Genomic DNA, 25,025 nt, shown 5'->3' on the forward strand with positions numbered 1-25,025 from the left:
ACGCCCAAGATAATGAGTTTTAGCACTTTGTAACCCAACACAGAGTACAAATGTGACCTATTAGTGTTATTCATTACAAGAGAAAACCAACAAGTATTTTCCCAGTTCTGTTTTGGTTGTGTCTCCTCTGGATTCCCCCCTCAACAACTTCCTTTCTAGAGGTCAGTTTTGTAATTAGTCTCCCGAAGTTACAGGCTGCAGCGACCCCAGCTAAGGCAGGGCATGCCCCAGGCTCTGAGGAGGGGCTTCGCAAACTTCCCTCCCCAGCCCTGCAAGAACACAAGAGCCGGGTTCCCCCATCCCCGTCCTACAGCCGAGCCCACGGGGCGCAGAACAAGGAGCGATTGCACCCAGGGTCACTCTGCTGCTAAGTAAAGATGAAGCTGAGTTCAAGCGGGGCCCTGTGCGAAGGCCCCAGGAAGCAGGAAGAATGAGAAGCACAGACAAACTATAAACACCACATTTTATGAAAATAAAAAAACAATTTCAAAAATTCAGGCTTAGGGAAGTTTCTAAACATTTTTGAAGGCTTTTGAAACTTTCTCCCTCCACAGCATCAGACTGGGAAATTAAACCCCTCTGGGCTCGTGCAGCGGAGTGAGGGAGGAGTGGACCCTAGCGTTTGTCAACTGACTTCCCTCCTTTTCCTCCTCCTCCCCAGGCCCGAGCGATCCATCCAGCGGATGGTGAGTAATCACTTTGGTGACGGTTTGAGCTTGGCCTCTCCGGGATGGGCCGGGGTAGCTTGTGTGAGAGGATGAGAACCTTGCTCTGGTGGGTCTACAGTTTTGCAGTTTTCTTCCTCTCGTGAATTCTTCTCTTATTTTCATCCTCTTTGATTCCTTGCCATAAACTGCAGCCGCCTCGTTTCTCCCCGTTCTTCGCCTCAGTTGAATTACGGAATCCAGGCGCTTGTTGTCACTGCTGGGAGACTGGCAGACGCTGAGCCCTCCTCACAGAGCAGGGGAGAGCCTGGCGCGTCCACCTGCAGTGATGGCGCCGACCCCGGGGACTCACGCACCTGGCATACCTATTTCCATCTCAGGATATGGACCCTCGTTTCCTGTCTCCTCAGTTCTGCCATTTGTGTGCCGGGCGGTGAGCTGGATACGAGGGGTAGGAGGCGAGCCCCGTGTTTGTGGACAGCAACTGGGAACACAAACGTTACAAATAGTGAGACACAGAAATGTCATCACAGGGGGCAAAGTACAGGACTTGGAACTGTTGCCTTCTCTCTGGGGTTCTTCGGAAGTCGGTGCCTCGGAGCACAGCTTTAAGACCAAGAGTAAGAGTGGCTTTTTGACAGACCCTGTTTGGCATTGAATCTGTTCCCCACCATGGTCAGCGGTGGGCTAAATGTTCCTTCAGTTCACAGACTGCACCCTGTGTCCCCAGCGCCCGGCCCCGAGCTGGTCACAGGACCCACTCAGAGAGGCATATTTTAGCAAGATCGCTTCTAAAATTCACACTGAAGCTGCAAAATCTGAGCTCACTGTGACGACACAGATTTTCCAGTCTCTCCTCGGGTCACAATGCGCTGCTCTCTCCATCAGCCTGTCAAAAAGACAAACCTTTCCGTGTCAGGAAGAAAAGTACTGAGATGAAAAAGAAGAAAAAAAAGAAATCTCAAGATCAGATTCTCTGTTCTTTTCTGACTTGCCAGAAACAAACAATATCTTTCCCAGCTGTGACTGGCAACCTCTCTGGAAACGGTACCAAATTATTACTCCTTCCCTTATGTTAAAAAAAAAAAAAAAAAAAAACAAGCAAAGGTATTCGGTTGTCCTCGGCTACAACCAAATTTCTTTAAATATTTCAGCGCATGTCATCTCAAAATACTATGATGACAAGTTCAAGTCACGAAAACCCACGTTAGGAGTTTTGAAAAACATGCTGGGGGGATTACGCAAGTTTTCCATCCATTTGAGTCCTCCTCTGAGGACATGTTCATTTTAAAGAAAAATTGTGGTATTTGGAAGCCTGAAGACTGAACTGCAAACGGTGCTGGCTTCAGGAGTGTGGCCTTCTCCTTCCCTCCAGGGCCGTCTAACTAGCAGGTCCTAGGGGGCACAAACCCCGAGGGGAGGTCACAGGGTGATTTGGGAGGTGCAGGTAGCGTCACAAAGCACAAAGTAGTCATGCACACTGACAAAGTTATTCCTCTGTAATCCTGCAGGCTCGGCCAACGAGAGTCTCTTCTGGGGGCTGGCCAATTTTTAACGTCCCTAAGGCTGCCACCACCCTTTTTAATAAAGAGAGCAGGCAGGCAGCTACAACATCCAAGTGGAATTTAATAACGTCGGCTTTTATGGCTTTTATGACCTCCTTCTACGTACGGCAAACACTACTGGTTTTCCATTCACGGTAATGATTTAAAGTTTCCTTTTTAACTAAATGTATGTTTTTAAAAGTGTGTACGTTTAAAAGAAAAGCTTAGGTAAATAATAGCAGAGATATGATAGGTCGGATGAAAACGACAAGTTTGGGAAAGTGCAATCAATAAAAATATAATCCAGCTTGCTTCACCTGCTTGCTCATCACTGCAGCTCAAGAGAAAACTGAAATAAATTCCTTTTGCAGCTTGTTGGGGAAGAAAGTGCGTCCAGAAGGAAATTCACCAACTATTAAAAGCGAGTCCCTTTAGGGACAGAGCCTGGGAGGAAGGTAAAACAGTCACTTTTTACCTTAAACACATCTGAATTATTTGAATTTTTGTGTTGCAGGGAAATTAACCCTTTGTCTGACATCTCGGGTATAAATCTTTTTTCCAGATTGGTCCTGTGTGTTGTCTTTGTGGTATTCTTGGCCTGCAGAACTTATAGAGTCAAAAAAATCATTCTTCATCGCTTCTGAGTTTCCATTTTGCTTAGGAAGCTCTCCCCAGCCCCCAGATTGTGCATGTAGTATCGTAACCCCATCGCTGTCCTTGTTTCTCACATTTTCCTAGCTATTCTGGGGTCATTTATTCCTCCACAGGAACTCTAAGATCATATATTTATGTGAGCATGCATTACTTTAATAATCTTCAAAATGAGGTTTCTTTTACTGTTAAAAAGTGGAAGCGGGGTCGGTCCCATGGCCTAGTGGTTAAGTTCGGCGCGCTCTGCTTTAGCATCCTGGGTTCAGTTCCTGGATGTGGACCCACACCACTCGTCAGCAGCCATACTGTGGCAATGACCCATATAAGAAATAGAGGAGGATTGGCACGGATGTTAACTTAGGATGACTCTTCTTTAGGAAAAAAAGAGGAAGATTGATAACAGATGTTAGGGTGAATCTTCTTCAGCAAAAAAAAAAAAAAAAAAAATGGAGAGGGGTCTTTCAACATCTCTTTCTTATATCCCAAGAACTAAGATGTTCCAGAATCCTAGACTGAGAATACATCAGGCACTGGGCCCTCGTCCACTGAGAGGCTCCCTGAGCCTCCTGCACCGGACAGGCCAGGGGATGGGAGGATGGAGTCCTGAACTCCAGAAGACCCTCTGGACAAGGTCCCTCAGATAAGCAAGCACACTGCAGGAGGGTGATTGTGAGGCGAGCATGTCACAACCACATTTCTGGCCAGGGGCAGATGCTCTTGCTGGAACCCCATGGAAATGGTGCTGGCGTGAACAAGAACCAGCCCTGGCTGCAGGCAACCTGAGATGGAGCTCGCACTGGCTCTCAGGGTCCTACTGTGTGCAGGACTGCCCATGGGCAATAGCCCTCAGAAAGGACAGAGTGAGGAAAATGTCCGTGGCATGATGAAAATAGGGGGTGCAGTTCACGGGGCTCTCCCCATGTGCGTCTGAGTCCTTCCCCCACCCAGCTGCTCCCATCGTTGACCCATTTCACAGATAAGCCGCTCAGAGAGCTCAAGTCTTCCACCCACGTTCACATAGCTCAGAGCACTTGTCGCTGTTCCCTCCACACCCACACCACTGCTGGGTGCCAGAGTCGGACAAAACACTGCTGGCACCACCCTGGAGGGAAATATTCCTCTTCGAATGTGCATCTGCCTTACGTATGTATATTTATGAACAAATGAACTCAACGCTCGCACATATATACACGGAAACGACTGAGCATGAATCATCGTCTGAGAAGCGAAGGAGATTCAGCAGCTTTGATGCTGGCAGCCAGCATCTTCGAACAGACGAGACAAAAAAATGAGAGCCACTCTTTCTAAACGTTCTTGCATTGAACCCAAGATCTGTGCAACGCCTTGTTGCTTAAAAATGTCGAACCCTTCAAATGCACAGCTCGGTAAAGTCTCCACTATTTCGCCTCCCATTTCTTGTCTCAGAGTTCTTGTGAGAGAACACGAGTGACACGACACGAAGCAAGGTCCTGGGCTGCTTCTCCCTTACTGACTTTTTAAAAGTTTGGTGTCCAAGTGACTTGATAAACCCAGACCCGAACAATGGTATTTGCCGCAGAATTTTGGGATCAAAATACAATTTCAAAAATAATATATTTTCTGACATCCTCCAAGAAAAAAATTACTGGTTTCTCCCCTCTAAAAGGATTTAGATGGAATAACATCTGTGTTGAGAATATTGTGAATATGTTAAACTGACAGGCAGTCTCTGAGGCACTCTGCTCATTAATGTTCTGTGCATAAAATTAAAACTTGAAATATATTTTTAAATCCATTTTGAATCATTTAAGCAATTCTCCCGCAAAGAAACCATTGTGCTGAAATAATATATTTGGAGCGAGGAATATGAAAGCTATTAAATGTCTTAGACCCCCTGCCTTTCATGGGAAGAAGGGAAAAAAATGTTCTTTCTCTCTGATTTGAAAGATGCTCTGTATAAAATATACCCACCAAAAAAAAAAAAACTACTTTGAAATTATATTTGACTTAAGCCCACAGGAGCCAAGAACTCAAGTTGGACTTCGTACTTCTGCCTCAGCGTGCACGGTGAGCTGGGTGCGGCTCAGTGCGGGTGTGGGAAGGCCCAGCGAGGGTGTCACCCTCCCTCAGGCCACAGCACTCCCAGCTGGGTGCACAGAAGCCCAGAGGAGGGAGGAAGACAGAGGCACGAAGACTCCTGCGTTCGCTCCTGCCTTGTCCTGATTTCTGCAAATCCGTCCCCTACACTCAGCACACTGACCAACCAGCTGGTCTCTGGAGCAGCTGGCATGAGTGTGTCCTAAGAACACACATTCTCATCATTGTCTCCTTTGTCCATTGAGTGCCAACCAGGAGCCATCTCTGTACCAGACGCTGAGAGTTCAGCGTTGAGCAAAACTCACCTGTGAAAACTCGCTATGAGAACACGCTGTAAGGGAAAGGAGGAGGGGCATGGAAGCCTTCACGGAGGAAGCGACAACAGAGCTGCTCTCTAAGGGAAGAGGAAGGGAAAGTGCGTTTCAGGCATAGGGAATATCAGGTGAAAAGGCCCTGAGGCAGAAATTGGCTCCATGGAAACCAGTCCAGTGTTACAGGAGCAGATTGTGAGGAATGGGTGAGAGAGGTTGGAGGTGAGGGTCAAGGTAAATGGAGCCCAGGCGGGGCCGCTGTCACCATGAGAAGCCCCTACTTGACCCTAAGGGCAAACACCTTCATTGTGCCATCACGCTCCGGGCTTCGTGCAAACACCTTTCACGTATGGTGTCAACGCATTTCTCCTCATGACAACTGTCGGGGTGGGTGTTATGATCCCCATTTCATAGATGAGGAAAGAGCTTTCTCAGCTTCGCATAGCTGGCAAGTAGGAGGAGGGGAGTCGAACCCCAGGAGCCTCGCTCGGCGGCCCAGCCCTCACCCCACCTCAGCGTCACTCGTGGGAACAAGGCAGGGCCCCTGGGGGCTCAGCGCAGGGAGGCAACCCGCCCAGTCTGTGACCATCAAGCACACTCTGGCCGCCAGGTGGGAGCGATGAAGGGCCGAGACAACGTGCAGGGACCCGGAGGTGGCTGATCAGGCAAGATGGAAGGAGAACGCGGTCGAGGCGCCACAGACAAGCTAGTTCGCACCCCACAGATTGGGGCAGTGGTTCCTTCTGCCAGGACCCCATTCTTCTGGTCCCCACCACTCACCCCTGCTCATCCTTCGTGCCTCAGCCCCAAGCGGGGGGACCTCAAGGACAAATGGGAGACCCTGTGACCCCGAAGGGCTCCAGGTCAGTCTTGAAGGGTGAGAAGCATGTGAGTGGGAAGACGCATTTTGGGCAGAAGACCCAGCAAAGGGCCAGAGGTGGGTTGGAGCACCCCCCAGCTGGGTGGGGAGGGACCTAACGATTTAACCACATAGCACAACGCACCACGGACTCACCAGCAAAACGTTTTCTGTATCGGACCCCCAAAACTTGTTTTCCTGTAGAAGCCATCTTGTTGCCAACCATGTGAGAAGCTGATCGTCCCGGGAGATAAAAACCAAAATTGCACAGGACCTTCCTTTTTCCCTGAACGAGGAGCAGCAAACACACAGCAGTGTGACAAGATCTTAAGTAAAAGATAAAGTGGAAATGACAGCTGAGCTATAAGCAGATGAAGGCCGGATTGTCACCAATCTGTAATCAGGAACCCCTAAGTTGGGCACAGGTCATTTTGGTTCAATTTGCTGCAAATGTCATTGCTGCCTTCCTCACCCCTCCACGCCCATGTGAGTTGGCTCAGTTTGTGGTACCGAGCCCCAGCCCTAGTCACACCTCAGCGTCATGCTCGGAGTCCCCTGTAATGTCCATTTCCTCCCCCACAGCCACTGGGCTGATGACCTGCACAGTGGATATTTGCCGGGTTTACCTGCTTACACCTTGACCATCTCTCAGGAACCAACACGTCTCCCTGCCCAATAGGTGTCACAGTGGATGCATGACCCCAGCTCATGGATCAGCCCTTCTGTCTGCTGGCCATGGTGGTCCTGTCAGAGATGGGCACTCGTGTTAGTCCAGCCAGAGAGAATCCTGAACTTGTGCAGGAACAACAAGGAAAGAGGGACCCTCCATCCAACCTGGAGCCTGGAGCTGCTGGTGGCCACTGCCAGAGAGAATCTGCCTGAGACAAGCCAGCAGGGAGCCATGCAGGGCCAAAGGGTGGAGGAGACCAGGTCCTGACGGCACCACTCGAACTCCTGGATACAGCCTTACCTGAAGCCTCTGAACTCTTCATATACAGGGGCTAAACAATTCCTCTTTTTCATTCAAGCTGATGTGCGCTGAATATCTAATACTTTCAAGTAAGAGTCCAGACTAATACATCCTCCTAATTTCTCCCATATCCCACCATATCTAAGTTTTTCTCCCCACCCAAAATGCCACTTCTCTGGGCCAAGGTCCTGTCACCACTTGTCTAGGTATCACTAACAACCACCTAACTGGTCCCCTGGCCTCCAGTCGGCTTCGCAGTCCATTCTCCAGGCCAGAGCACCCTACACAAAGTAAGACGCCATGTGCCCTTCCCCAGAGCAGAGGCTCCCCAGCCAGGACAAAGGCCGAGCTGACAACAGGACTTTCCAGGGTCTTATACTTGTCAGCAGGGCTGCAGGGGCCCCCAGCAGTGGGCTTCCCTTTCTTCCTGAAGGCTCCAAGCTCCCTCTCACCCGGGAGGACCAGCAGCTTCCCGGCGGGTCTAGAAGTCTCCTCTGTCTTAGACCCAGGAGCTCCCTCCATAATGCACAGCTTCGGGCATCGCACAGATCTCAGGAGCTCAGCCTTGGCTCTCTGCTCCCTCTCTCTTCCCCCAGGCACAGAAAAAGCAACGAAGGACAGTGAGGCCGGCTGCGGAGAGCGGCCCCCTCAGCTGCATGCCAGATACTGTCCCCAGTTCCCAGCCGCACGCTCCCTTTCAAGCCTCTTCGATGAGCAGACAGTCAGGAGCTGGGAGCCATTGCAACCCTATTCCTATCAACTAGCTTGAAAGACCCAGCCGGTCCGGAGCGCCTCAAAAATCACAGCGCTAGCGAATCTCTGAAATAACAGATATTCCCACCTTCGCCTTCTGGATTTCATAGAGCCCCAAGCTTTCATTTAAAATCCATTTTATATGAAGTTATCTGAAAATGAACAATAGGAGCCTCAAAGAGACGTCTCCCCAGACGCCTGCGTGAAGGATGCTGGAAGAGATCCAGCCACAAAGTCAGCTTGCCTGTTAGATCAAATACGCAGGTCCCAGCGGGTCCCATCTCCTCGTCCTCGTCAGGAAAGGGCCTCCTCCTGACACGGAGGTGGGGACCACGTTTCTTAGCCCCTCAGGTTGCCATTTCATGTCCTAGGTGAGGCTTCCAGCAACAGAATAGCTGGAACAGACTTCACTCAACTGAACAAGTATCTGCCGAGGGCCTACTGTGTGCTAGGCACGGACCAGGGCCTGGATCTGGAGGGGGAATGAGACCTAGGCCTTAGACCACTCTCACCAGGAGTTCAGCACATAGTAGGTCCTTCACAAATACCCAACAGATACTCATCTAGAGGGCCTGTTACTCAAGCCTGGTGGGGGTGGACAGAAAAGAGCAATGCTATTCACTTCCTTTATAGTCATTAGGAATTGTTTAAATTGTAACATGGCAAATGACAGATTCTTGACTATTTTCCATCTAAGAGGCCTAAATGGCTATTCCAGGTGAGCTTTCTCCCTTAGTTTGCCACATCGATGACTAAGCGCATCCAGATCTTGGATTTCTATCTTCATAGCTGTGTGACCACAGACAAGTGGCTTAACTTCTCTGATTCTGTGTCTGCCTCTGCAAAATAAGAATGATCATCATTCCTACCTCATGGGGCTGTTGTGAGGTTGAAATGCAGTGACGCTTGGGAAATACTTATTATAGTAAGTGCTTAATAAACTTCAGCGATCATTTATCATCATCATCATCATCATCATCAGAGTGACAGCCAAGTGGCATATGCAGCAGGAAGGGAAAATGAAGCTCTATAAAGCAATAGCCACAGAGCGGCTCCAGGGGCCAACTGGAGCCACGGGGAGCCCTGAGGGTGGCCCAGAGCTCTAGGATCGCAGTTCTGGTCCCCTGAGCCTCTCCTGCAGCTCCTCTGTGCCGCTTCCCTACCCCTCCAGCAGTGACTCTCCCCAGGCTACAGTGAGGGCTGTGGACTGTGCCTGATCCACCCGCCTCCCTGGGGTCTCACACGGCCCGGCACAGAGCAGCCACTCAGCAAACGCTCGCAGAGTGAACCAATGAGCTGCGGCTAAACCGGACCCAGTGCCAAGAAACAGCCGGGGCCGCAGGGGACCAGGATCAAGCAAGTTAAGACAAAGCCCATTTGAACAGAAGGATCTTAAGATCCTCCGCTGGGCACACGACCTTCCCCAGGGAAGGAAAGTTAGATGAGGTTCCAGAGCGAAACAGTCTGCAATCTGTTTTGTTGTAAGTGACAGAAACCCATCACAAACAAACTGAAACGGGACTTGTTGGTTTCAGGGCTGGAGCTGGCCTCAGGGGCTTCAGACATTCAAATCATCGCTGGATCTCTCCTCTCCTCTCCTCTCCTCTCCTCTCCTCTCCTCTCGTCTCCTCTCCTCTCCTCTCCTCTCCTCTCCTCTCCTCTCCTCTCCTCCTTTCCCTCCTCCTCTCTCTCTCTCTCTCCTTCCCTCCCCTCCCCTCTCCACTCTGCACACCGCCCTCAGTTTTTCCTACAGCACCAGACTTCTTCCATTCAGTAGGGGGAGCAGCAGCTGCAGGGGCAGGAAGAGAGGGGCCTTGGCCACAGACAGCTCTAAGCTTTCCTTGTCCCAGTCCAGGGACTGAAAAGGAGCTTTTGTCATCTCAGCCTGGTGTCTGTCTGTAAAATCCCCGAGAAGGACTCTGATTGGCCCTGCTTGAGTCACATGTCCTCCTGCCAGACCAACCACCACAGCCAGGAGAATGGCGTCTGGGGATTGCCAGGCTGGCTGGGGTTGCGGCAGTGAACTAGCTCTACCCCAGAACCAAGCACGGAAGGGGATGGTCCGCAAAGGATCTCGGGAGCACAGTCTTCCTCCTGTCTCTCATGCGATCTCAGCCCTGAACTCCTTGACGCCCCTGGCCAAACCTGATGAGAATATCAGAGAACCTTGTCCGAGGGGCAGTGGGGATGCAGGGGTCCCATGCTGTGCCCAAGGCCGGAAGTCTACGTGTTGGACTGGACAGAGCTACCGAAACGCGCTAAGGCCCTCCCACCGAACTTGGAACAAAGTCCACACCCCCCACCGCGACCTGCAAGGCCTGCTGGGCCCAGCCCCCATGGGGCCTTCTCCTGCGCTGTCGCCAGGGACCGCCTGCTCGCATGGCTCAGGTCCCTGCTCAGATGCTACCTTCCCTGACCACCCCGTTAAGGGGACCCCCTGACCCCACACCAGCCTCTCTATGTTTATATAGACTTGTCCCTGTCTGAAAATCTCCTGGTTTACTTATTTACTGGACTGGAAGCTTCCTGAGGCTGAAACTAGGCCAGTCTTGTCTCTGCTGGGTCCCAGAGCCCAGCCCAAGGCCCAGCACACAGACAAGACTCATGAATGTTTGTTGGTTGAATGAATGAACGGCCGTTCTAAGTCATCCTGCCTTAGGCCTCAGCAGATGGCAGACGGGAGGAGTCTGCCTGGTGCCACCTGGTGAGTGAATGAGTGGATGTTGTCATCTTACATAAAGGATGCGGGAATCAGCTTCCTCCTCCCTTCCTACCCAGTTATCCAGTTGCCCTTCAAAACCCTCAGTCTGACCCTCTGTCCACAGAACCCGGGGCAGCCGGCCCTCCCCGAGCAGCAAAGGCCCTTCGCATGGCCAGTACAGCTAAATAAACTGTCTGTGGAATAATCGATAATTACTGCACTTGAGTTCCCATTCAAGTTCAATCTTTGTGACTAAAAGCTATGTCCAAGCCCTTCAGAGGGGACACATCCGTTCTCAGAGCATCTGCATTTCTAACCAGGCTCCTCCTCGAGCACGGAGCCCTCACTGCAGAAGCACAGAGTGAAAACCCGCGGGCCCCTCTGCTTTCGATTTTAACAGCCACCGGAAGTGGGATCCTGGGCACCCACCACCTTGAATTACCAAGACTGGTGAGCCTCAGCCACACTTGGAAGGCAAAGTTGGTTCTGCTCTCTTGCATTCAAACTGACTTTTCTTTTCATCAGGGGTCGGACCTTCCTCACCTCCTCCGAGCTGGCGCAAGAGAAGCTGGAGAGGAAGGGGAGAGAGGAGGAGCAGGAGGAAACACGCTGGGCCGGCTGCGGGCGCAGCAGGAGCCATCCTCGATCACCAGGCCGAAGGAGCACCAGCTCCCAAGGGAGACTCCCGGGGTGCGGTGGAGGCGCTCGGCTTCTTTCTTCAACAAGACCTGGAGAATGATGTTAATTATTACTGTAGGTGTGTGGCGTGCAGGCTATTTGTAAGTGAGAGAAGAGTTCTGTTGCTGTGACTAAAGAGAGCGCAATGGGTGTGGAAGACTGGAACCTGTGAGTTCCTCAAGCTGAGGCTCGGTTAAGCCATCAATGCTTTCCTGCCAATTGGCACTTGCAGCTCGAGCCTTCACGCCTTTGCACACAGTCGAGGTAATAACCACCGTGCTGCGAAAAGGCAGCCGGCTGGCAGGGGCCGCTCGCTGCACAGAGCGTTCTTTGGTTCAAAAAAAAAAAAATCATAAAATAAAAAAGAAAACTGTTTAAGCTTAAAAACTAAAAGGAAGCAGTTGGCTCCAGTTGTCGAAATGTTTTATAAAGCAACAGCAAGATGAAAAAAAATTAAGAATAAAAAATAAACTGTCCCAGAATGCTGAGAGAGGGCCAAAAATATTAATATGCGGGAACATGGCAAAGCTTCTGCAAGCTGTAAATATTTCCTTCGGTTCCCACATATGATCGGCAAGGATGGCGGTCCTTTTTCTCCCTCGGCTCTTCCTGTTTGAAATCTACGGCAAATAACATTTCTTCAAAAAATAAAATAAGTATTAGGGGAAGAAAGTGTGTGTGTCAGAGGTTCCTGAATTTCTTGTTTTAAATATTCAAGGGAGGGGCCTGCCTGGTGGCACAGTGGTTGAGTGCGCAAGTTCCGCTTCAGCGGCCCGGGGTTCACAGGTTGGGATCCCGGGTGTGGACATGGCACTGCTTGGCAAGCCATGCTGTGGTAGGCGTCCCACATAGAAAGTAGAGGAAGATGGGCACGGATATGAGCTCAGTGCCAGTCTTCCTCAGCAAAAAGAGGAGGATTGGTGGCAGATGTTAGCTCAGGGCTAATCTTCCTCAAAAAATATATATATATGTTATAGGGAGGAGGTTTCAACCCCCAGAAGCAGGAGAGAAGGAGAAAGATATAGATGAAACAAAGAGAAAACAGACCACCAGAAGTAAAAACTAAAAGAAGATTCCATATGTGTGAATGTACTAATTTGCTGAGCATGGTACGTACACAAGTGAAGAAATTCACTGAGGGTGGGTGGTCAGAAAGGATACAGGATGCCCAGCTCAATTAATAGATAGATGACAAAAGACTTCTTAGTCTGAGTGTAGTGTCGTAGAAGGATGCTCCAGGACATTCGAATCTAACTGGACATCCTGTGTTTCTATTTGCTGAACCTGGCAGCCCTCCAGCTGAGGGCTCAGGTGGTTATGCTAATTAGGGGCTGATACCCACACGCTGACGGGACAGTGGGTCCGGCTCTGTTCACAGCTGGTTGAAGCGAGTCCTGTGCCCATCGGTCAGGAAGGGGTCTTCAGGGAGGGCTGGGGCACTGGCATCTTGAGGTCTCTATGTGACCTCGGGCCCCTATCAGCTGCAGCCACCTGGAAGCACAGTGGGTCCTGATGCGTCTTCACAGGCTCCGCTGTGCCGGGAGACTACCTGGAACGGAGACACGACCTAGGAAAAGCCGGCACCGAGCTTCTTCCTCAAGTATCATTTGCTGCTTAGAGTTGACAGCACAGCCAAGCTGCAGCCACTTGGAAATCACCCAGAGAGAAAAGGGCATTCTCACCAGTCGGGAGAGCGAGGAAGACCAGGAATATGGACGCCCCATCCTACCCCCAGTGAGGCTCCCAGCCCTGGGGAGGAAGAGGGGCTCTGGAAGCCCAGAGTTCACGGTAAGACAGAGGGCTTTGCGGTCTGGTTCAAATCCTTTCTCCTCCACCTGTCGTTTGAGCCACTTTTCCCTTCTGCAAAACAGTCACAAGTGAACCTCCCCCCGTGTAGTGAGAGTGGCGGGAGGCACCAGCCAGGGCCCGGCGAACACTGGCGCCTCGGGGTGGCCCGGGAGCGCCCCAGCGAGTGCAGCCCTCACCTCTCAGCCCAGTCAGCGGCCGTCCACAGCCTCTTCCTCAAAACCGACGTGGTCAGAGAGCAAACCCCAGCCCCACTCAGCCCCCTTCCATCTCCCCACGCTGTTCCCAAAGCTTCGTGACCCAGGCGGAGGGCCCTGCTCGAGACAAGGCGCTATTCCTCGGTGACATTATCCGTTATCCGTGAGAGCCCAGTCTTTCTCATGTGCTCCTCACAGCCTCCCAGGATCACCAGGAGCTCGTTCCACAGATGAGGAAACCGGGGCTCAGAGAGTCAACCCACTTGCCCAAGGTCTCTGAGACAGTCACAGCAGAGCCGAGACTTAAGCCCTTATGGACCCCAAAGCCTGTGCACTTAAACACAATAGACACCCCATTTCTAGTCCTGGACTCATCCCCCAGGATGCCCCACGCAGATATTTCTGAGAAGAACAGGCAGGACTGGCAAACTCTTATTCAACCTTCAAAACCCAACTCACTCATCACCTCCTCTGCACTCTTCTGCTGCTTCCAGGGCTCACTCTGAACCGCATTCATCCTGCTGTCACTTCATATACCAGGTGCACTATCCTCCCATTGCATTCGCCTCCGAGTCCCTAATCAGAGGCACTCCTGGAAGGCACTGTGTTTGCTTTTCCATTTCTGAGCCCAGCCCTGCTTTCCAGGGAACTCTCCAGCTTCCCGGCCTCCTGGGTGCTCTTCAGACACGGCAGGCTGCATGTCTCAGGACCTTTGCCCTGCACTTCTCCCCTGCCTGGAAAACTCTTCCAGTCCCTTCAAACGGGCCCCGCCCTCCCCAGACCCGTGCTCAGATGTCCCTGCTCAGAGAAGCCTTCCAACCACCCTCTGTAACAGCCCGTTCCGTGCCCCAACCTGACGTCTGTGGCCTCTGGCCTCCTTCCCTGGGTTCCCTTCCTTCGCTGCACGCGTCTCTCCTGGCCCCATCGTAAGTGCCTCCATGTCCCGCCTTCATCGTCTGTCTTCCCTCCAGACACGTCAGCCCCAGGAGGACAAGGACTCTGTCGTCTTGTTCCCTCCCAGGCCCTCAGGCACACGGGCGGAGCCCCGCAAACACTGCAGATGAATAAACCCTCGGGGGTCAGGCATTCACAGACATTCAGCAACGAATTTACTCTTAATTAATCTTTTTAACAGAATCGTCTTAGGAGGTCCCAGGGGAGAAGCAGACCTTGCAGCCTCTCTTCCTAGCCACCCTATTCAGTTCTCTCCAGGACCTCCTCCCTCTTGTCAGAGGAACGGCCACCCCAGAGAAAAGGCCAGGGAGGAAATCCCATCCCCTGGACGCCCCAGGCCTGCTCAGCACGGCGCTGCTTAACCCATTCAGCCCCATTCCCGCCCCCTCGCTGTTTCGGCTGAGTGGGCAGTGGGACCACCCCGACCTTGGGCCTCCACCCCGCGCTTCCAACAGCCGAGAAAAGCCTCACGCACCTCAGGTGTGGGGAACGTCCTTATGAGAGGAAAACACATCCTCCAACCGCCCATGAAAGCAGGGGCCTGTTGCTGAGGCAGGAAGACAGGGACGGGGAGGGAGGGAGAGCCGCCGCGAGGACAGCGGACACCCGCTTCTCAGAGTGGCCGCGGTAATTATCTAAGAGACGACGTTACACCAGCGGCAGGGTGCCGCCTCCATGCTTCCAGTCCATGAGGCTCTGGACTCCTGTGTCCCCCATGGCTGCTCAAGCGGAAAACGCTCCCCTGGCCTGTGCAGTAGACCCACTTACTATTGTCTCTTACACCCATCCTTCAGTCCCAGGCCCATGACAACACGGTATGGTGGAATCCTTAGGAGGTCAATGAGTCAGTCAACAAACACCAAATGCCAAATGATCATCCCAATAATGAGGGATTGGAGTCGATGGGCATGAAAGAGACAGTGCAGGGTGTGGGGTCTGAAGGCGATATTACCTGTGGATTTCATTTGGGGATTGTTATAAAGAGTGGATGCCGACAGAAATGCGTGTGGATGCTCTGCGTAAGCCATGTGCCGTAATATTCACGGCAGCACTTCCGTGGTGGCCCAAACCTCAGCCCCGATGCCGTCTGCAGAATGGAACACTAGAGAACGGAAACGAACACACTATGGCTCCTTGTATCTATCTGCACGAACCCCTCAAACAACACTGGGCAAGGAAGCCGCGCACGAAGGACACCGGGATGGTCCCATTCACACGAAGCTGAAACAGTGGGGAAAAATCCCCGCCGAGAGAAGTCGACAGGCCGGGCGGGCTGGAGTGTCCTATTTCCTAACCCGGGGGGTGGTTACAGGCACGAGGTCTCTGTGACCGGCTCCATCAAGCTTGGTGCACTGAGGATTGGTACGCTTGTCGGTGTGTGTACCTGCATTACGGGTCTAAATGTTAAACGGGGCGGGGGGGTTAGGTGTTGAGGTCTCCCCACTGTCTTCCGCAGAGGACGGCTGCTGCAGCGGGGGCCAGGCAGGAGCGCAGGGAGGTGGGCAAGGACTCCGACGCCCGGGCAGCCCAGCCGCCCCACCCTCTCCAGGCGCCGCGCCGCCTCCGCCTCTGCGTCCCGCGTTGCTTGGCAACCGGTCTCCCGGGCGACGCGAGACGCTGAGCCCAGGGCGGGTGCGCGCGGGGCGCAGCGACACGGAGACGAGCCCCATGGCGCAGAAACCGCTCAGCACGGCCGCGGCCGAGCGCATGAACCTGGTGGCCCAGGACGAGATCTGGTAACGCCCGGATCCGGTAACCCGCGGGCTGTGCTGTTCCCACCTGAAGTGTGCTCACCTGGCGGCCTCAGCTTCCCCAACGAGTCTTGGAGGTGGCCGACCGCTGGGGGCGAGGAGCGTGCGCTGGAGGTGGTCAGGGAAACTGAGGAAAGGGGTGGATGTTAGGGAGCGGGAGCGACAAGGCGGCTTTTCTTTCTCGCTCTCCTCCTAGGCACGCCGCGAAGGCCTGGAAGATTTTGCATCTGGCTTTACGACCACCTGCAAAGCTCTACTTGTTGAGAGCCAACTCGTGTGTTCGTTCTCATTTTTAAGATTTACCGAACTTTTTAAAAAACTAGACAGAAATCTCAATATTTGTTCCATTTGAATGAGAGACACGTACACTTTACACCCTCTCTTGCTTTTCATGTTTTTTTTAAACAATAAGAAATTTTAATTTAAAGACTAGATTCATTTTCTAAAAGATTTGGGTTCAGCAGACATTTGTAAGGATATCTTATTTGGCATTGTATCTGATTGATAAGTATTATCCCATCTCTTTGAAGTTTTAATCAGTGTGAGAAGTTGCTAATTTAGATGCAAGTTAGCGAATTTTAGTAACAGCAAACCATGACTGCTCAGCTCCGAAGCCTCCGTTCTCTTATTCCTCATCTCCGGGACTGTTGCCACCTCCTTCTAAAACTTGTAATAGTCACTTCCTATTTTTCTTTAAACTGGTGTTTCACTTAATAGATTTATTTTTACAGAAAACGTTATATCACTCTTGAAAATGGAAAGCCAGTATTATTTGGCATAAAATAAACTATTAATGTTTTAAAAAATTTTTATCTTTCTCCAAGCAAACCCAATAGGAAATATCACCATAGCAGGATCTGTTCCCTCTGCCTGGAATGCCCTTGTCTCCCTTCTCCACCAGACAAACTCCTACTCATCCTTTAAGACCCAAATGAGATGGCCCTTCCTACGTGAACAGAGCCAGTGAAGCCGTAGGCTGTTCTAGTCAATGTCCAAAGTGGGTGCTGAGCACCTGAAATGTAACTGTTCCAAGTCAGGATGAACTATAAATGTAAAATACCAGATTTCAAAGATTTCATATCAAAAAAAAAGTGATATTAAAATTAAGTTCACCTGGGGCCAGCCCAGTGGCATAGTGGTTAAGTTTTCAGGCTCTGCTTTGGCAGCCCAGTGTTCTTGGGTTCAGATCCTGGGCACAGACCGACACACCGCTCATCAAGCCATGCTGTGGCATTGTCCCACATACAAAATAGAGGAAGATTGGTACAGACATTAGCTCAGGGACAATCTTCCTCACCAAAAAAAAAAAAAAAAATTTAAGTTCACCTGTTAATTTTTACTTTTTTTTTCAGTGTGGCTACCAAAAAATTTAAAATACCAGATGTGGCTCATATTTTTGGCTCATGTTACATCTCCACTGGAAATAGACTCAGTTTCAGATACTCAGTGCCCAGGGCAAAGAGCTTGGCCAGAGCCTCCGAAACTACTGAGACACAGGAGGGTAGGGGGTGCAGATACTGATTTCAAAATAGAAAAAGAAACTTGAAAATCAAAATGAATAAACATTTAATTAGATTTTTGCAAAATGTGATACACCGGCTCTTCAGCTGCAGCTCAGCTCAGCTCAGAGGTGGTCACATATAAATTATATTTAATGTGGAGCAGAAACAGGGCCGGGCTTAGGCCAGGCAAGCGAGGCCCCTGGGGTGCAATAGCTGGGAGGGCTCCGCCTCCAGGTGGTGCAGCTGCTGGCTCTGTACTGGGAACGGGCCCCCTCAAGTTCTGTGCCCCAGGGGCCCCCTCCCTCTGCCCTGGCCTTTGCCCCGAGAACAAGGGTACTTAATACGCACGTCCGTCATGGTTTAACACAGGGCCATTCCTGCGGCTCACAGGGCCCCCAAAACAAGGAGTCCAGCACCTGCACATCCCCCCGGGCAGAGTACACCCCGGTCCATCGCTCCCGGGCGCCGTGCAGCCAGCATCACTGGTGCTTTAGCTGCACATCTCCCTCGCGGCGTGCGAGGTCCTGGGGCAGGGACCGGCCCCTCCCTGGCACAGACGCGTCACTCAGGCAGGGCGCACTGACCAATGCAAAATTCTCCCCGGTGGGCCTTTGAGGCTCCGCTGCTTTCACCGTTGTCAAATGTCGGCCCCCACTCAGGAGCTTTCTTTTTCAGGAAATACCGCCTGAAAGCTGAAACTGAAGCACGGCAAAACTGGGCCCAGAAGTGGGGATTTTTAACAACCCCCCTGGAGGAGGTAAATATAAATTTTATGAGCCCGGAGGTTATAGAATCAATTATTTCCAAGAGTAAACAGTTATGAAGTGTATAATTTGCAAGAATAAAATTAAAGAGCGTGTGGTGTGTGAAGCCTGTGAACTCTGACGCCTCACAGGTCCTTCCACTCACGCATTTAGGGGGCGCTGACTACGGGCTGGGCACGCTCCGGGTGCTTGATCTGAACCCGCACAACGAGCCCTGTGCCGGGGGCGCTGTCTTACACCCATTTTACACATTAGGAAATTAAGCTCGAAGAAGCGCAAAGTCACACCGCTAGTAAGGAGGCACCATGGGGAGAAGCTGGTCTGTCTAGTTCCAGGGCCACTTGGCCTCAGACTCCCCATCTGTAAAATGGGGTGACAGTCCTCGGCTGCCTCGGTGAGTGACTGTGAGGTTCAGAGGGAATGAGGAGGAGTGAAGCCATGAGGGATCCTTAGGAAAATAGCCTGGTATTTCCTACAGCAGACAGGTAACAGAAAGGGACAAGGGCCAGGCATTATTAACAGGGAGGGTGGAGATGCCAACAAGGAGACCTCTAGCCCCTTCCGGGGGCAGCCGCCATCAGCCCTGCTGATGCTGCCACCCAGAGACCAGCTGCATATGCCGATCGTTCAAGAGAGTCCGGAAGTCCACATGTTTACATGAAATCTCTTGAGTCTAGAATACTGGTTCAGATTTACGAAACATCATAGAGACGCACCAAACGCTTGTGCGGGCTTCGTGGGGTGGTGGGTGCCAGGTTGCAGCTTTTCAGACTATCTCTGGGACACGACACGAGGAAGCCCATTTCTTTGAAGGGGTGCGGACCCGACTAAGACCCACCTCATTCAAAACGTTCATGACTCAAGGCAGCAGAAACCACATCCCACTAGCTTTGAAATTATGCCATGCTTAATGAGTTTTCTTAATACGTGGAGAGTTATACAATTTGAAATTTTATGCATAAAGTGGGTCTTTATTAATATAATATGCATAAAAAGAGTCTATGTTAATATTCTCTATATGTAATTTGGGTCTTTGAAGAGTTCAAAATTGCTTTAAAAATTAAAAGGAGGGCTAGGAAGTCTCCTCTAATATTTTAAAGGTTGGTCCTGGAGCCTTGTTGGCATTGTCAAATTTGAGTCCGTAACCTGTAAAGTTTTCTCAGATTACTACTTGGGAATATAAGTTAGCGGGCTGCCACGAGCAGGCCATTGCACTTGGGGCTGAGCTGGCCCGCGTGCGAGTCCCGCTCGACCCCTTTCTAGCTGTGTGACTGTGACAAGCTCCCCAGTGTTCACGAGCCCCCCTTTTGTCAGCTGTAAAACGCAGTGTTCTGGGGGCACGATGCAGAGGACACTTCCACCCGTCTCAGCCCGTGGTTTCCTGTCTCTGGGGCCTGTGTTTCAGCTGATCAAGGGTGAAGAAGCAGACCCCACCCCACAGCCCAAAATCGAGCTTCCCCAGCGGTTCCGCATCCGGCCAGTGACCCCAGTGGAGAAATACATCAAGGTTCGCAAAGCCGTTTTACATACTTGTTTTCCTAAGTAAGACATAAGCCCCGCCGGACGCTGTGTTCACTGCAGGCCCACAGTGCCGGCCGCCACAGGTAAGAGCGCAGCAGGACCCCGCATGTGGGGAGCCCAGTTTCCACGCCCTCCCCAAGCCCACGCGTGGGAGACAGAGCGGGCTACTCGTCCCCACGCAGGCGAGAGCCACCGCGCCTGGCTCTGCAGAAGCAGAGGGAAGCCAAGAACAGGAGGGCCGGATCCACTCGTTCTCAGCCAACATTGAAGGGAGTGGGCAGCAGAGCAGGGCAGGTAGAGCCGGGCTCGGCAGTCAGACTGCACAGCCGCTCACCTCCTGTGTGGTCTTGAGCAAGTGGCTTGACTTCTCTGTGTCTCCATTTCCCCCCCTTGGAGTTAAGGAAAGCACCTGCTTCTGGGAGTGGTGTCAGGGTGCAGCGGGGTGGTGCCCGAGAGGGACCTGGAACATTACTTGGCACTTTTAGAGACTGCTAATGACTGTTATCTATCAGTAGGTGCCAGGTGCTTGGTTGGCAAACAGCGATGAGCTGGAAAACAAGACTCCAGCCCTTACTTCCGGGTGAGGTCGGGGGAGGGACAAACGTGAAACAAGAAAATCAACAAAATCATTCATACTCTGCTGGGTGCCCTGGAGGAAGCAGGCAGGTGGCATGTTGGAGGATAGCAGAGGATAAGGGGGTGCCCACTGAGCTGAGGACTGAAGGATGACAAGGAGCCAGGCCTGGGAAAGGCATTTCAGGCCCAGGGAACAGCATGTGCAAAAGCCCTGTGGCAGAACAGAGGTTGGTATGTTTCAGGAACCCCGAGGGATGTGACAGGGCTGGTGCTTAGTGAGCTGGGGCGGGAAGGGAAGGGATGTGGATGGAGAAGTGGGCACGGCCAGATCCTACTGGACCTCGGAGGCCAGAGGAAGGAGCTGGGATTTGAACCCAATCTATAATGGGAAGCAGAGCTGTGGCATGTCAAGTACCTTTCGGAAATGTCACTCTGGTTGCTGAGTGAGTGACAGGGGCAATCCCAGCAGAGAGGATTTGATGGAGTTCCTACCTGAGACAAGTCAGCCGCAGACGTGGGTCAGATGCCTTTAGAATTTGCTGCGTTCTGTGCGCCTCTGGGCCTCGTCTCATGGGCCTGTTTTGCTCCCTGGTTCTGCCCTCTGTCCAGCTATGGAGAAACAGCCCTGCATCCTGAAGAAAGCACAAAGGCGGCCAGGGTGGGGTGTCAGGCTGTGTGGATTTTCTTTTCCTAACTTGCCCTCAGGGTCTGATGGCATAGCTGCCATGTGGTGAGAGCTCCGTGGGTACGCATCTGTCAGCCAAATGAATGAATGAATGAATGAATGAATGAATGCACTCTGCTGACTTATGTTGTTTCCCCCCCAATTATAAAGCAATATGGTTCACTGTGAAAATTTTTTTAGAAATACAGCAAAATATTAATAATAAAGTAATTAAAAGATCCATAGATTCTCCTACCCATGGTTCACATTTGGAGGAGTTCCGTCCAGAAGTTTTTCTCTGCTTTTACATAGCACCCAATAATTGTTAGATTTTATTATTCTCTCTTGGTTGCTGAGTGCTTTAGATGGTAATCGCATCTTATTTCCACAATGACCCTAGAAGGTAGATATTATTTTCATCAAACCCATCTTGCAGATGGGGAAACTGAAGCTGACGTAGGCTGAGTGCCTTTCCCACGGTCACACAGCAGGCGTGTCTGACGTCAGAGCCCTGCTCTTAAATCTTATCCTTGACTCTCCTCCATCCCCTCTCTGGGTGCACAGAGCCTTTAAAAATGCATTTATTGGGGCCAGCCTGGTGGGGCAGCAGTTAAGTGCACACTTTCCGATTCAGCGGCCCAGGGTTCGCCGGTTCAGATCCCGGGTGTGGATATGGCACCGCTTGGCAAGCCATGCTGTGGTAGGCATCCCACATATAAAGTAGAGGAAGATAGGCACGGATGTTAGCTCAGGGCCAGTCTTCCTCAGCAAAAAGAGGAGGATTGGCGGCAGATGTTAGCTCAGGGCTAATCTTCCTCAAAAAAAAAAAAAGCATTTATTTTTAACAGGTATCCCATAACCCAAAGGCATGCTATGCAGAGCCTCCTTCCCTCCCCTGCCTCCCAGGAGCCCTTGTCACCAGTCTCTCGTGGACCCTTCCACAGATGGAATATGCATATGCATGCGTGTATGTGGGTCTCTAGGCTTTTTTGTTATTACACAAACTGTACCATATTTTACGTATTTTTATGCATCTTTTTTCTATTAGCAGTTTATCTTCAAAGTTGTTCCATCCAAAAACATACAGGCCCGCTTTGTTCTTTTAAACTGCCGCCCAGCATTCCGTGGTGCGGATGGGCGGCAGCTGAAGGAGGCCCTGCCGGTGGGCATGCAGACCGGCCACGTCCGTGCTTTGCTGCCGTGAGTCCCCCGCACTAACACCGGGAGGTCCGTGTGCAGGGATCAGGATGTCTTAGGATAAGTGCCTGGGGCCGATTTCAGGTCAAAGGGCGTTTGCCTTTTCCTTTCTTATGGATAATTGCAATACTGCCCTTCACAGCGAATGAACCGCCCTGCTCTCCCACAAGGCCCTTGTTAACAGTGGCGTTTTCATCTCTTTGCCAATCGGGTGGGTGAAACGTGGCATCCCAGGGTGGTTTCCGATTGCATTTCTCTTACAAGTTGGAGAGACTTGAAAGCTGGTCTGTGTGTGCCCGGAACCCTCCTGGAGCAGCCTCGTGGGGAACTGCCGCCCTCTGAGCAATTCCGCAGGATTGCCGGCCGCAGCAGACCTGGCCTTCGGGGGGTTCATTGATGACCCTCCCTGCGTGTGGCTTCTCAGGAGATTAATTGTAATATTTCATCGAGAACAGATGTTAAGGGGCTGCATCCACCAGTGGCAGCCGGCCGGCCCTACCCGTCCCCTCCTGCCACCGCCTCGCTCAAACATCCCTGTAGCTGAGTGAACTCATAACCCGGAGCGCATTAAAGCTCTTTATCTCAGTTCTTCTGGGAGGACAAATATTCCTCACTGTTGTCTGGGTTCAAATCACCCTGGAAGAGCAGAATAGAAGAGTATTTCAAATGGAGGGGAAAACCTGCCTAAATATTTGCCGTCATTTTCCAAAAATTTCAATCTGTCCAAGGAATTGACTAATGAAGTTGTGTTTTTTTGTTTCAGATAGGATCTCATTTTCTTTTTTTTTTTTTTAAAGATTGGCACCTGAGCTGGCAACTGTTGCCAATCTTCTTTCTTCTCCTTCTTCCTCTTCCCCCCAAAGCCCCCCAGTACGTGGTTGTATATTTTAGTTGTGAGTGCCTCTGGTTGTGCTGTGTGGGACGCCACCTCAGCATGGCCTGATGAGCGGTGCCATGTCTGCACCCAGGATCCAAACTGGCGAGACCCTGGGCCTCCAAAGCAGAGTGCGCGAAGCTAACCACTTGGCAACAGGGCCGGCCCCTCTTTTTGGTTTTTAATTAAATTTGTTTTTCATTCCCGTGGTCCCTACAGTTTGGGTGTATGTGTGCACACACAAGTATCATCCAGCCTGCTAATCAAAACCGGAAGATTTGCAGCCGCAGGGCACCGTCTCACAGCATCGTCGTGTGTTTTATGAAGGGCAGTGTGAACGGTGGTATTTGATATTTCTGCACCTCAGGGGTTTTTTCCCCTTTTTGCTCTTTTACCAAATAAAAGGGATTTCACTGGCGGTCGTGAATTCAGTGTGCTGAGGTTGCAAGACAAGGCAGCGTGTGTGGCAGTCATCCCCAGGGAAGACGCAAGTCTCAGAGTGCCACTGACGGCAAGGCGCTTACTTCCAGGGCCCGTTCACAGGGACGCTTTTCCTTCTGTCTTTTCCACACCAGGCCTCATGGGCCGATCCTGATGCCTCCCTGGACACGCCTCACGTCGCTGTGGCCCCAGGTGACTAAACCCCTTGCATTTCCATTCCAGGTCCTTCCATCGCCCCCAGTCCCAAAGACGACCCAGGGCTTCATCGGCTGGAGATCCGGGGTGCCAGGCCTGAACAAGTGTCTGGAGCACGACTATGAGATCAGAAGCTGCAAAGGGGCATATGCCAAGGAGCTGAGCTGGCCTAAGCAAGGCATACACTGAGTGAGTCCAGACAGAGACTCCAGCCCTGGGCCGTGAGGGGCACCGCCAGGCACCTGGTGCCCATGTCCCGGAAAGGAAGAAGTCCCAGCGTCCCCCTGAGGACATAGCTGCCCTCCACATTTGCTCATGGGATGTTGCAAAGAAGACAAAATAGCCCCTAGACATTTTCAATTCATCCATGTCTCCCTTCTGGAATATTCTCATAACACACCTTCTTGGTTAATGCAATGAATTAGGCAAAATAGATTCTCTGAATTTTTTTTTTTTTGGATACCTTGGGAACTTCTAGGTATAGCTTTTTAAAAAAAGAAAAGAAAACAGTCATCTCATTTTTAAAATATTTGTCTAGGACCCCGCCATGTCGCTTTCAGCCCCACCTCTCACCATCCCCCTTGATAATGAGATGTTGGTGTTTCTGTACCCAGGATCTCCCTGGGCCTGCTTTGGAGGAGGAATAAAGCTCTTTGAGGATCCTTTGAGTCTCCTTTCCCAGGATATTTGCCACAGGTCAACAGTTTTAAAGGCAGAAATGAACCCAAGATGTGCCACTGAGTGTGGATTTCCAGGAGAGGCTGGGTCTCCCACGCGCTCTATAGAAACCCTCCTTGCCTGCCTGCCCCAGACCCCTTCGCAGCACAGACGGCAGCCGAGCTGGCCAACCAGGTAATCGTCCTTCCCCCGCGGACATTCAACATTAACCCTTTGGCTAACATTTTATTTCTGGTCCCTGCCTAGCCCTGAGTCTTTGCCCAGGTCCTACAAATGGGGAGTGGGGAGTGGGGTGTCCAGCCAGTCAAAGCGCCAGAAGGAGAAGCCAGTGTGCCCGCAGGTCCCTCCAGCTGGACCCCTAGAGGAGGAGAGCGGAGGGGCTGCAGGAGGCCTGCGGAAGCTGGGTGGGTTACGTTTCCGGGCCTCAGAGAACTGGTGCCATCTTCAGACCTGGAGCGGGCAGAGCGGGAGGGGCCGTGCTCAGTTATCTGCCCTCCACGGAGACGCCTTCCTTCCTCCCTTGGGTTGGCTAATCGTCACTGTTTGGGGAGGGGTTCCTTCCTGGGTTTGCTGACTGAGGCCTGAGGGGGCTTCTGTCTGGTGGGATCCACTTACAAGGCCCACCCGCCCAACCTTTCCGACTCACCTTCCTGTCCAGGTGTGGGTGGGTGTGCTTCACCAATCCAAGAATCTCGCA

The 25,025-nt window shown here is 51.6% G+C and overlaps 1 protein-coding gene across 1 annotated transcript; it reads left to right on the forward strand.

Annotated features, from left to right (window-relative positions):
* Positions 1–15,763: 15,763 nt before the first annotated feature.
* CIMIP1 (ciliary microtubule inner protein 1) lies at positions 15,764–24,317 on the forward strand. The gene is made up of 4 exons (XM_014831885.3): positions 15,764–15,901; positions 18,094–18,175; positions 19,588–19,689; positions 23,678–24,317. Exons 1-4 carry the CDS (start codon positions 15,834–15,836, stop codon positions 23,837–23,839), a joined length of 414 nt encoding a protein of 137 aa, XP_014687371.1. The 5' UTR covers positions 15,764–15,833; the 3' UTR covers positions 23,840–24,317.
* Positions 24,318–25,025: the final 708 nt, after the last annotated feature.

This window comes from Equus asinus, chromosome 15 (genome assembly GCF_041296235.1).
Source record: "Equus asinus isolate D_3611 breed Donkey chromosome 15, EquAss-T2T_v2, whole genome shotgun sequence".
NCBI classification, from domain to species: Eukaryota; Metazoa; Chordata; class Mammalia; order Perissodactyla; family Equidae; genus Equus; species Equus asinus.